The 14,315-nt window shown below is 40.9% G+C and overlaps 1 protein-coding gene across 1 annotated transcript in view; it reads right to left on the bottom strand.

The window, feature by feature from the left end:
* The window catches only part of MEGF10 (multiple EGF like domains 10), a gene marked incomplete at its 3' end in the record, with an annotated part of 152,035 nt that overhangs the window by 76,459 nt on the left and 61,261 nt on the right, over positions 1-14,315 (bottom strand). The window contains exon 5 of the mRNA XM_080920011.1: positions 4,382-4,474. Coding sequence (XP_080776137.1) covers positions 4,382-4,474 — 93 coding nt within the window. The remainder of the gene's footprint in view (positions 1-4,381; positions 4,475-14,315) is intronic.

Below are 14,315 nucleotides of genomic sequence, written 5' to 3'. Positions count from 1 at the left end.
ATTTGGATGCCAATAAATATGTGGTGGTTTTTTTTTTTTCAAAAAATCATTTGAATCAAGTTTGAAAAGAAGCAATATGTCAGAATCATATTTTTATTATTTTATTTTAGGGGACAAACTGTGGAATGTAAGGGACACCCAGCAGAGCTGGACCTAACTTTGGAAAGATATAGAATGAGTAACAATAGATGCAGCCCTCTCCTTCTTGGAGAAGACAACAGGAACGTTCTCATTTGTGAAATGGGACTCTATCGAATCAGGAGAGAAGACAGAATCATTTTGTTGCTAGAGAGGAATTCAAGTGTGAAGAAGAATAAATACGGTAGCTGTGTAAGCCAAGGGGTTACCAATGCATCACCTCCCCATTTAAAATGCATTCCTCGACACCTAGTGCAAACACACAACACACATGCACATACATTCACACACACACTCACTCACACACACATGCATACACACTCACACACACATGCATACACACTCACATACACGCACACACACTCACACAAACACTCACACAGGTGCACACACACACACACACAGTGCATGTGTGAATCTTTTAACCACTTTTCCTTTGTCCTCTGGCTGACCGTTAATCGTTTTCAGTAGAGGGCACTGTCTAGACACTACAGCAAGGAAAGAGTTTGGGGCTCTTGTCCCAGGGAGTCAGCTCTGCTGACCCAACCTTGTAGCTTTACTGACACTGCAGCTCCTTTGGAGTCAATGGGGCTTCAGCTCTTGTAGCACTTACAGTTCCCCTGGCCTCCAGAGCCTGCAGAACACAGACTAGCGTCAGCCAGCAGCAGACAACGTCCTTCCTCTTGTAAGGGAGTGGTGGAAAGACACTGATCAGTGCACGAGTTTCTTGAGTAAACTGTAAGGCAGATTTCTAGAAAGTTCTGTCAGAACAGTACCGTCACCATTTTCCCTCTGATGCTCTGTGAACTATGGCTGAGCCAATGCTACATGGTCCTGGGACTTCTTTTTTCTCAGTCGGAGGGGTAGTGGCTGTTATAATGTACTTTTTTCTATATTCTTTACAGTTCAGCTTGCCTATAACCAATCTCTCATCATCTCTGTCACCTGTTAGTCTCATTAATTCTCTTCATGTTTTTTATTAAACATTTCCCCTTCCCCTCAGTCCCAGGTGTAATGAGCATTCCCCAGAACACAAGATACACCCAGAGTACTTTATTATACGGATGGGCCACATCTAAGAGATAAATCTGGCTACAGTATCAGTACCAAAATAAAGTAACGATGTAAGCTCTCCCTCATGGATCTTAGTGTAGGGGAGGCTACAGTTTGGGACCTGATTCCAAGGAAAAGCAGGGGTCAAAAATTACTTTGAAAAGAAACCAAAAACCCATACGACTGATGTGGAGTCCTGAGTGGCGAACCCACGTGACTGATGATGTCCTGAGTGGCGAACCCACGTGACTGATGGCATCCTGAGTAGCATGCTGTGAATTCTGTGTGGTGTGAGAGGGGGTTATTGATAAAACGCTTAGACCTAGGACCAGCTAACCTTTACGAATCTGCTCTCCTCCTCTCCATAAACAAGACCGAGAACTATGCAGACAGAAGCGTGTGAAGAAATGTAACAACACCAGGCAGTGCCGTGTGGCCCAAGGGGATCCAGAGCAGAAAGGGGACAAAAACCTGTCACTGTCACACGCCACTGTCTCTGTTACTTTTCTTAAGACACATGTGAGACGTTGAGACCGACAAAATGACATCTGGGATTTGCTTAATATCAATGTGCTAATGTCAATTTCTCGTGCCTGCTGAACCCATTGGGTATTTCAAAGGTGATCAATAGAGGATTCTGAGACTACACACGTGAGAAGTCTCTGGAACATCTTTGCAACTTTCCTTTAAATCTCAAACCATTCCAAAAGCAAAGACTCACTAAAAATGTCCTATGCTGGTCTCTGCCCTCTGATTGCACCTTTACTACTACAAAAAGTCAGCCTGCACCTCCAAGTCATCACGGTGTGTGGATCCAATACTTTAAAAAAAAAATTTAACTCAGGGAAACAGATAGACAGACTCTCTCTCTCTCTCTCTCTCTCTCTCTCTCTCTCTCTCTCTCTCTCTCTCACACACACACACACACACACACACACACACACATTCTGTTTCCAGAAATATCTGTCCAGGACTAGACAAATTTCCTGAGATGAAACCCAGGTTGCAGATTTGGCCTTGTATGCAGTTCAGGTTGAACAGCATTTTATCCTGTGTTATGTACTTAGGTTAAAGATTAATTTTTAATTATGAGTACAGGCATTCGCAATTGTCCAGGTTTGCGCACTTGAGTGCTGGTGTCCATGGAGACCACAGGAGAGCGTCAGATCCTCTGGAGCTGTCCTTACAGGCAGTTGTGAGCACTGCCAGAGCTGTTTGTATTCTTCGCCTCCTTGTGGTGTGGGTTTTAAAGGTGTCAGGAATGATATCCTTGCAACATCTTTAAAGACTTCAGGCACCTGTTTGTGTTTATATTTATTTTTGTTTGTTACAAAACCCAAACCTGAATCATATAGAACGAGCTGAAAGTTGCTTATCATCTTCCATTGTTCTGACAATGTGTATTCTCAGAATTTTAGAGTATTCAATAAAGTCACAAAACTCTAACATAGGCAGCAACAGTTCACTTTCTCAAGGGTCCAAATCAGCTCTAGAGAGTCTCACGTCCTTGTGTCTTAGGTTTTTGTTTTGTGAGCAAATGCTCTTTAGTCTGGGCCCTTAGCTTGAGGTAAACAGCAACTTTTAGGAGACAAAGCGTGAATACTGCTGAAATCATCCCACGGCCTCTTTTCCTGAAATGAGTAAGAAGCCTATTTTTGAATAAAGGATACCATCCATTTTCCTGTCTCCCACTTTACAAAAATATTTTTCTTCAAAATGTCTTGGTACAAGTGGTTTCAAAGTTGGAAAAGTTAATGAAAACAGTTGTCATATTTGAGGTCAGTCAGAGAGGAAAATGGACAAAAGCCAAATCCCACATCCCAGACCCTCTACCTCAATAGCCTATGAAGAGAATGCTCACTCTGACTCCCTGCTTTCTAGCAGGAGTGAGACAAAACCCTGACACAGTTACCTATGGAATAGAGGTGCCTATCAGGAGCAGACTCACAAATATTCACATATGACATTCATTATCACACACACACAAATCCACACATTCATACACACACACACACACACACACACACACACACAGAGTCCCTATCAAAGTTATAACAAAGAAGCTCTTCACACTGACTGTTCTGTACACAGGCAGCATAAAAGCTTCCCCTAGAGATGTGGCTTTGGGGTCAGCCAAGAATGCCCTTAGTCTAAAAGCCTTCTTAGTGAACTAAAAAAGAATCTCCCCAATCCCACAGAAAGTGAGCGAAAGTCTCAGAAGCCAGCTTATCTGGGAAAGTTATAATTCTTTTAGACTAGTCTCAAAAATGTAGTTGGTAGCAAGGAATATTCTTTGGGCTGTCAGAGGTGCTGGCTCAGTTTTGGAAAACAATTATTTCTCTTGTATGGGTTTAATGATTTATTCATTGTAATATAGTATCAGATTTCCATTTCCTCTCATATTTTTAAGATTGTAAAGAAAAAGGCACAGCTCGGCACACTGCAAAAAGTTATGAGAACACTGAAATTTTAGCTGCAAAATTTATGAAAGCAACAGTATTCTATGACAGTCCATCATCCCAACTTCATGATTCTGAAGATGGAGGCTTTGGTGGCAGCCTTATTAAAAATCTAGATCATTGTTTTAAGTTTAACTCTGACATAACAAAGACATATGGAATGCTGTGGTTCATTAGACAAGCATCAAAATGTTTTTGTTGTTTTTTGTTTTTTTTTTTTTTTTTTTTTTTTTTTTTTTTTTGCAGATCTACTTTCCCAGGATCATCCAAAAAGCATGCCCTCATCTCAGAATTCAGGGACAAATGGGCATTTAGCATCACACCATTTTGTTTCTAAACTAAATTCAACATGGGGCTCACTTTAAGCACCAAGAAAGTAGCTTTCTTAAATCAAGTTAAAAACAGAAATTAGACCACCATATCTATGTTACACAATGGCCTTCCTTGAGGGAGAAAACTAAACCCCAGCTCCTCTTTGATCCTGACAGAGACAAGAGAAGTAAGTACATTGCCTACTTCTCCTCCCTAGGAAACTTTCTTTCTACTCACTTAATAGTGGTGCCCTCTAAGACAAAGGCACAGCTTCAGGAGAAACCATGTGAATGAGTTAGATTGGCAATCCACACCACCGTCTGCTTGGGATGAAGGCAGAAGCGTTGGCTCAGAGTCACCCACAGAAAATGGGCCCTTACAACAACACCAAAGATAGACAATGGCAGGTGGGAACTTACCACTGCTGCAGTTGGTCCCACCCCAGCCAGGCTCACACTGACAGGTGTTTGGAGCTATGCAGCGACCATGGACACATTTATCAGCACAGTGAGCTGTCAGAGAGAAAAAGAACCAGTCAAACCAAGAAAGTTGGCACAAGAAAAACAACAACAACACAGCTGTTACGCACCCTAGGCTCACATATCACTTAAAAACAACATGCATGCTTCCTGATCTTCCTCAAGCCTTTTCTCCATTCTTTTAGAATCTACCATATAAGCAAACAATCCCCCCTTTTATTTTGGTATTTCCAAGTAAATTCCTCCATCTCTACTGCTTAATTCTACTTCACACTAGATTAGGGAAGCATCGTCAAGAGAAATTGTCCAATCTGTTTCAGTGGGTCCCAAACATACCCTCCTAGTACTGGTAAGAGGGTACATGGAGAAACAAATCATAAAGCCAGATATGAGGATTCCAACGGTGGCAGTATGGGTCAAGAAGCCATTTCCTCTACATGATATACTCACTGGAAACAATGGTTGCCTTCTGTTGTGACTGTATTCACACAATGACACAGCAGAGTGGAAAGCACACTGTGTGTGTCACACACACACACACATACACACATGTTATATAGTCTCTAAAATACCTAGATATATAAGTAATTATGAGAGCTAATTGAAAGAGCTTAGAGTTACAACATTTTACTTAACCATGGAGTATGCTACCCTGAGTTTAGATACATTTGATTAAATTACACTTACTGTAAAAGCGAAATACATTTACTGACTAACCACAAAAAAAAAATCAGTACATAAGAACATCTCATCTCTAGTTTTGTACACTAGTAGTATTTTTTGTGGTTGTTTTAGTATCTATTTTTTGTACTATGTATTTTTCTTCATATAAACAATAGACCATGGTCATTTTTAGTTGCTTTTCTATACAATACAACAAGAAATGTCGTTAACTCTTCTTTTGTGTGCTTTATTCATAATTATTGGTATAATATATGTAGTATAGATTTAATGTACAAATAATTATGGATCTGTAACAGATGACTATATGAATATATAAGACTCACAATTATGGTCACTTGGAGAGTCTTGACCTCAGACATGACGAGACATGGGAAGGAAGAGTTATTTGGGATGAAGCAAAAGCCTGGGGTTAAAACCAAACAACAACAACAAAGAGAGTTAGATGCTTTGTTTGGTGCAGGATGTGGGACAGCAGGACAGAAAGAAACTTTGGAAAGTGCAAGAGAAGGTAAGAAGCCTGCACCCAGAGGACAGAAGAAGGTTTTACTGCTACCAGAATGAGTTTTAATATGTTAGTGCCTTAGTTGTTAGATGTCATGCCTGTTGAGCATGAGATTCTAAGCTACAGTACAGTTTCCCGACACCAGAATTCCACAAAAGCACTTGGTAATCTTGTAATATTTGATTTAGAATATTTATACCTTTAGTTGTAATTAAAACCAGAAATTGCCCATAGCTTATGGATATATCACCCCCCCCTCAATATGTTACTTCTGCTGTCAAGTTAAGTCAAGGTATGCTGACCTGAGGATCTAATCTCCTCCTATCTCTGTGCACCTGTGTGACCTTGCAGGTGGCATTCATTTGTAAGGCTCCTTCCTGTTATCTGTTTCAATTTAGATATGGACACTCTTGTTTAGTACAACAACTGACTGTACTAAAATTCTCACAATTCAGTTAAAATGCACGAGAAGGTGGGGTGACAGCACAGAGCAAGCTCTGTACTCTACATGACAAAGGGTAGCATGTCCAAAGGACTCCCATATTCTGAATGCCGGTGTCCATCATAGGCTAGCCTCCATGAGAAGACTTGGTCTTACTTGCCTCATGGACTGAGAGCATTTAGGTTTACTTAGCAATTTTTTTCCTCCCTCAAGGTGCTAAAGAATTCTAGAAACCAGATGTTATTTATCTTTAAAGTAAAGCAGGTCTCCTTTGTTATAAAGGGAGTAGAAATTAATCTGTGTTGGCTAATTTTAAAATCGAAAATTTTAATAAATTTCTTGAGCTAACATTTCACCAAAGTCTGAAACAAAATGTGGGTGGGTTGTTGACAAAAAAAAAAAAAGCCAAATTTATCTGAAAACTAATTAGGAGTGTGTATGTGTGGGAGGAACTTAATTAAAACCTAGTCTAATGGAATCATTGAGTATTGCCTCCAGGTGATAGGAAGAGTTCGAGACTCTATTTCATGTATAATAAGCCTCACACAGCATCTGACTCTGTCATCCAGTGTCCATTTCTGTGTTCTTTCCCACCGCCTCCAACTCTCCAGCTCTAACAATATCCCTGCACAAGTGTCCACAGATGACCAGAGACAAAGAGAAGCAGGAGGTGCTACAAATTGCTCAGTGACTGAGGAGGACAATGATGTAGCCTACAGAGGCACTAAGTATGACAGCTCCTTACACAGGGACAGCAACTCACTCTGCTTACCTGACTTAGATCCTGACCTGTCCGCAGTTTTCCCAGACATGGCACTCACTCAGGTGCTGAGCCAACAGGACTAACCCCTCATGGGAAACCAAGTATGTTACATATTGAATTAGCCATGTATCTTTGTCCAAAGGGGACTAGCCAAGAAAGAGAAAGGCATTCAGCTTAGCAAGTGCTCAACAACTTGGTCTCAAGCACGGGCAGAATCATCATAAGGTCTCATCTACAAGAACAGAGAGACTTTTAAATTATTACTTGCCCATGTCCTTTATTCTTAATTTTAAAGAGCAGTTAAAAACTAGGATAACATGGAGCTGGTGGGAGAGATCAGTCAGTAAACTGTTTGTAAGCATGAAGGCCTGGGTTCAATCTACAGAATCCAAGTCAGAAGATGAAGATGAAGACAGGGAAAGAGGAGGATGAAGAAGAGGAACAAGAGGAGGAAAAGTAGGTAGAAGATGGGGAAAGAGAAGAAAGAAGAGAAGCAGGAGAAGGGGGAGTAGAAAGAAGAGGAGGAAGAAGAGGAAAAGGAGCTGGAGGAGGAAGAGGAGGAGCAAGGGGAGCAATAGGGAGATTAAAAAGGCAAATCCCTGGGGCTAGTGAGCTCTGGGCTAATAAAGACCCCTTCTCAAACAAAACAAAAAAAAAAACAACAAAGTGAATGGCTCCTGAGAAGTGACATCTAAAGTTGTTCTGTGGCCTCTGCATTTACATTATTCACACACACACACACACACACACACACACACACACACACACACACACACACAGGAGGGAGAGAGAGGAGGGGGGAGGGACAGGGAGAGGAGGGGGGAGGGACAGGGAGAGGTAGAGAGAGAGAGAGCCTTAGCACAAAATTTCCATTTGACAAGACTTTTTTCTCATCCTTTTAAACAGAAAACATTAAATACCCTGTCCATGTTTCTCTGAGGCCAGATATAAGCTGAACCTTTACCCACAGTCTGCATCCAGCTGGACATACATCAGGCTGCACAGCCAAAGCATATTTTCCCTCATAGAGAGATGAGACAAGCAGGCCAAGTCTTTGAAGTGAGAGCTTCGGACAGCCTGTCTGTTGGTGGACAGGTGAAGACTGACTTGGTGACCCTAGAATCTTCTAATTAGGCTCCCGTTTCAACCTCAGCTCCTAAATCCATTTAAATCCCATCACTAATGCTGTGGGCCTCATTTCTTTCTCTTGTAAATGCTGAGGCACTTTAGCCACCTTACTGCAACACCAAGTGTTTTCTCTTCTGCTCAACCTTTGGGTTGACTCTTATGGATGAAGAAAGGGCAAAAAAAAAAAAAAAAAAAAAAAAAAAAGAGTGGGGAGCTTAAAGACGTCTGCAGAGCCCAAATATGTACAGGTGATGCATCCGTGTCCTAAAGACAAAGATACAACCAACTCTGCTTCTTTGGTCAAAGTATCTCTTGAAAATAACTGCCCAGTAGTTGGCCATTTTGTTTCCCCTTCCTTTCTATGAAGAGACACAAGAGCGGGATACTGTGCAACATTTGGAATCATGAACAGAGACTGGGTCTGGCAAACTAGCAACTCTTGGTCTGTAGAGCCAGGAGCAACAGGAAACTGTGAGAGGATATTGAATAATTGTGTGTATATGAGATGTCCAAATAGGGCACTCCATACAAAAGATATATTAATGGGTTAGGTAAGTGTGGGACAATACAGGATTTGGAGATGAAAAAAATATTTAAAATTTGGTCCTGTGGTGGTACACAGCTCTGAAAATATGAAAACTAGACAATGCCATAATTAAACTGTAAATTATAGAAGGTAAAGTATCTCTCCAAAGGCTATCATAGAATGTGTTGTGGGAATTAAGGGAAGATGTTAACTAATTTCAATTGGGGTGATATCAAGGAAGGTCTTGTGACAGAGACAATATCTAAGCTAATGAACTTGATGGTTTTACAACAGCTACACGTAAAAGTGGACACCTTTAGAACAGTTACATGATAAAGTGAACAGCTTTATAACAATTACATGCAAAAGAGGATACCTTTAGGACAGTTACATGCTAAAGTGAATACTTTTAGAAAAGTTTCATGCTGATGTAGACACCATTAGAACAGTTACAGGCTAAAGTGGACACTTTCAGAACAGTTACATGCAAAAGTGACCTGAAGTAGTTGCCTTGCAGTTCCTCCTCCTAATACCCCACCCCACAGCCACATAATCTATTTTTTGAGTTTAGAAACACTACCCCATAGCCACCAGAAGACTTTAAGAATAGTGGCCCTAGACGGATAGCCATCATGGAGAAAGTAGAAGCACATTAGGCACCTAGAACTATGGAAAAGCTTCAATACCCAAAATTTCTTTCTGTCCATTCTTACAGTGTCATTGTATCTCTTAAGGACAGATACAGAGTTATTGCTAACAGTGTCTTTGGTAGACATTGGTAATTAATCTTCCCACCTGTTCTATTAACTAAATCTCCATCATGCCAGGGACAGTAGAATGACCAAGCAATCAACCATATTTCTTGGTTTTCTTTCCAGAATGATGTGGTATCCGTGTAGACAAAGAGTCAAACAGACTCAGTAGTCACTCCAGCTCCCCTTCTTCCTGATACCCAGAGTGACAAACAGCTAGATTTTCATAATGTAGTTGACAACCAGAGGAAAACAAGGAGCTATTCAATCTGAATTATTCCCATAGATGAATAAATATCGTCAGCCATCTGCAAGACCCTTACCATTCCTAGTGCTTGAGTTTCTGCTCTCTATCTGTGTGTTTTTGGAATCGGGTTGAGAAGAAAACCCTCTCTCTAAAGTATAACTGTAAATTAGAAGTAAGAATGGTTAACTAGTATGGATGATGTCAGCCCTAAAACAAGCAAAACAGAAAAACTGTTATAGTTATGAACCAATGAAGGAAGAAACTGAGAACAGAGGAGGGAAAGAACACAGACAGCAAACCGAATGGCAAGAGTGATCAACTAGATTTTGTGAAATGGTCTAAATACCTCAAATCGACTGAGACTCTTTTAAAAAGCAAGAAGTAATGTAAAAATTGCGTGCTAAATATAATAACAAAAATGCCTTAAACATGAAAAGACATGCTCTCTTAATTATTTTTCTGTTTCTGTGATAAAAACACCATGCCCAAAGGAAGCTTGAGGAGGAACAGGTTTATTTCAGCTTACAACTCTCAGGGCACACTTCATCTCTGAGAGAAGTCAAAGCAGGAACCTAGAAGCAGGAATTGAGGCAGATGCCATGGAGGAACACCCCATATTGCTCTCCATGGCTTGCTCAGCCTACTGTCTTGAACAACGTGGGACCACTTTCCCACTGACAGCAACATCCATTGTGGGCTTGGCTCTGCTACATCAACCGTGAATCAAAAAAAAAAAAAAAAAAAAAAAAAAAATAGTACAGATTTGCCTATCAACAATCTAATGAAGACATTTTCTTGATTAAATTTTTCTTCCCAGATAATTCTATCTTGTATTAAGTTGACCAAACACCAATAAGAGTACTAACAGTGATTCTTTTAAAAAAATCTGCCATAATTATACAAATATTAAAGACAACTTTAGGGAAAAGACTTTTTCTAGACAGTGAAGGTCATATAATAATAGTGTGTTCCTCAAAAGAAGACAGAACGTTCTCAAATGGTGATAGACATTTGGGTGCTCCCAGTTTTGAGCTGTCACAAAGTAGATTTAAACACCTATGTCCAAATGTCAAACAATTCTTTTATTTCATTACAGATAACTGCCTAAGAAAGGGAAAAACCACACAAACACTTGTGCACAAGTTTCTCAGGCATCGTTTTTAAAATGATAGTAAGATGGAATACATCCATAAATATGTGAAAGGGCAAATCAATTGTGGACTATGCATATAAATTACTCAGCAAAATGGAAATGAGCTAATGATGTACCCACCAGGATGGATGGATCTTAGATTTGGTATGCTTGAGAGAAGAGATGAGACATCAGAAGAATCACGGTGCTCTACAAACACAGTCTAATGTACAGGCACAGGGACAGAGTGATGCTTGCCAGAGGAGGAGAGCAAAGAGAAGCCTGAACGGAAGGGGTTAATGAGCAGACTCACTATTGTGAATGGGGTAAGAGCTTCGTGGCTTTGTACCAATTATGTCAGTTCTTACCGATGTGTGTACTTAAACATGTACAATTCGTTGCATGTAAACTTAGCTGTTTAGAAAATATACAACTTGAAGAAAACTTTCCAATAGGGATCCAGGAACTTTATATGCCAAGGGATTGGAAAGGAATAAAACATCTGGACTGTCTTAAAGTTTGCACATTGTGAGAGTCTTTTTAATTTTTCTTCTTCTGTGATTCCAGGGATTGAACCTGGCAGGCACCCTGACACTGAGCCACCCTCTCAGTCCTGCAGTTTCAGTAAGGGTTCATGGGCTCTGCAAATACTTATGAAGCATTGGTTTTGAACCCTCTCACGAACTGTACCTGGGGAAGTGTCACAATGTGCTGCTCTCCTAAGCTTTTCCTCAATGAAGCAAGTAACTCAAACTGGAAAAACAAAGCCAAAAACTTGTGTTGAAACAGACAGTTGCAACAAAGCCCATATAAGGGTTAAAAGAGCCATCTGTGGAGCACATAATCCTATTCATTGCTTGAAAGTGGAGTTTTCATGTAATTCTGAACTTACACAGGCATTGTGGATTTTGGCCACAACTCTCATATTGGTCTGTTTAGGCTGATTATAAAAGACTCCAGAAATATGAGACTAATGAACCATTGTTTCAGAAAGGCAACAGACGCCCGAATAAACTCTAGTTTGTTACATTGATATTCCTAACAACTCAGCCTCCAGCATGTCTGATGACACAACCCCACTCTGACTCACTCTGAACAGGATTTCAAATTCCTCACTTATAATTAGAGAAGGGACCAGAAGGAAGCTGCGTTAGCCCCAGGTGGATTAGTCCCTTGAGCTCTGTCTCATCTATGTCAATGAGAAAATTGTGAAGCTGCCACCGGAAGTGCACACCAACCTGTCTTGTTCTTAGAAAGGCAATTCTCCTGGCCTGATCCCTCTATATGGGGCTCGGGGGTGGGGTGCGTTTCAGAATAGTTTTTGCCCTAGTTCACCTGATTGCTATGTGCTCCCAGCCACTGCATCTGAATCAGATATTTGTAATTGAAGCGAATCCTGGGGAAAGCTAAGAAGGCAGTGGGAAATGGCTGGGCTTATACTTCTCCCACTCTCCATCCCTGCCCTCTTCCTCCTCAGTAGTGATCTGTAGACACTTCCTTTTTGGACTCTGAGCCCCATGCCCCAGGTCCCTACTCTCCTTTTACATATATACCCGCTTGGGAACAAAGCAAGTCCACATGCCCAAGAGCCAAGAACCAATCAATACTAACTGCTAGTTGCTTTCCTTGTCTGGGACCTTGGCTTCATAGTGTGGACACCTTAAGGAAAATGTGAATTAAGCAATTTCATCTATTCAAAAAAAAAAAAAAAGAAAAAAAGAAAGAAAGAAATCAAACAAGCTGGGGGAACTTAGCTACTAGAATGTCCCAAAAGAAAGAAAGAAAAAACTACACAGAACACCAATTAAGATGCCTTTGGGGACCAGATAGATAGACATGTTAGAGGAATACTGTGAGTTAGGCATGACCCAGGGAACTGGGCAAGTACCATGGTCTTCAGTACCCTTTGTCACATAGAAAGTCAAGCCAGTGTTACTAATCCCCAAATCAGAGACACAGTATAAACATAGCCAGACACAATTATATCACACGCTAAGTACAGAGGCATATTCTTACAGTCCCAGCCAGCCAAGGGGCTGGGGCTGGAGGGTCTCAGAGAGTGTGAGTTCAAGGCCAGACTAGGTAATACATCAAGACTCTACATTAAAAAACTAAAATGAAACAGAAGCCAGACAGGTAAAACTGCTTACTACACAAACCTGTGAACCTTAGTTTGTTTCCAGACCCCATGCAGGAAGGAAAAAATCAGCTCCTAAAGGCTGTCCTCTGACCTCCACATGCGACTCCACATAGCATGGGCACATTATAGCAACCCCTGCACACACACACACACACACACACACACACACACACCACTAGATATAAAAACATACAAATACGAAAGGAAAAAGCATAAACATTAATTATAATCTGATTATCTGACCATAGACTCATCAGCCAACTTTATAGAACATCAGGAAAGACCCCCAAAAAAGGGGAAAAAAACAAAGGGATTTTACATTCTTTGAAGGTCGAGTTTTAAACTTAACTGCAATTCCCCCATTAATCTTAGATTTAATTCTGCCAGAGCGGTCATTTATATGTTGATTCATATTTTTACATTTTATATGCATACATCTTGACATCTTTACTTCTTGATAAGCCATGGTTGGCCATGACACACTTCTATTGATAATAACTCAAAAACTGGAAGAGAAATGAGACAACACTGTTCCTATCGGTGAAGTCACTGCTGTAGGCAGGCTATGCTATACCTGTGGACTCAGCTAAAACTTTCCCTTTCTTGAGCTGCTTGATGGAGGGGGTGGTCCATTCTAAAATAAGTTTGAGACATGTCTTTTACTGCAAGCATCCCAGGGGATCTAACTGACTAAAGTAGTCCTTAAGAAAGGGTATCTACCAACCCACCAGAGAAAATGTACCCACTGGTACCACCATGGCATGACTCTTGTAGGGGAACAAATCTAATCCTTTGATTAGATTTTTCAGCCCACTCCACAAAAGGGAATTCATATCTAGTAATATAAATGTGGTATAGAACCTATGACCAAGGAGGTATTAGACTCTCGGAGAGATTTTGCTGTGGTTGTTTTGGCTAAACATGGCCCCCAACAGCCTGTCAGCAGTCAATTGTGGATGTGGAAGAGGTTCATGGAAAACCCTACCACCTCTTACTAAGCTACTGGTCCTTGATGGGTTCTAGGAGAAGCATCACTATCCGTAGCTGCCTGCTCACTGATGAACCCACTAGGATCCAGCGATTAGCACTAAAACATACCACAAATAACTCTTATCAAACAGGACAGGTCGCAAAACTAAAAGACATAAGTGTGGGAACAGGACTTGAGGGAGGGAGAGGGGCTGAAAGAGGTCAAAAGCAGGTCCGGTGGGGCAACAGTGTTCTGAATGACCTATATCCATGTATAAAACTGTCAAAGGACACATTTAATAAAAGTTACGTAAAAATGGGGGAGGGAAAGTGTATTGAACTAATGGCATTTCCTAAATTATCTGCAATGAGCTCTGCAGGAGAAGCAGACCATCGGCCACATGAAAGACATTAACTATCCAGATAGCAGCACCCAATGCTCAATTTCTGGAAGCCTCTGTTCTTCTGGGACAGCTCCATCTCTGGTGGAGCTTTCTTTCTACTCACGGACAAACTCAACTGCTGCTTTGAAGCATAAGCATCCACAGGTCCTGTGTCCTCACTCAACCATGCAGTAGAATCTTTGCCA

The sequence above is a fragment of the Micromys minutus genome, assembly GCF_963924665.1.
Source record: "Micromys minutus genome assembly, chromosome: 8".
Lineage (NCBI taxonomy): Eukaryota > Metazoa > Chordata > Mammalia > Rodentia > Muridae > Micromys > Micromys minutus.
This window is presented reverse-complemented; position numbering and strand designations above follow the sequence as displayed.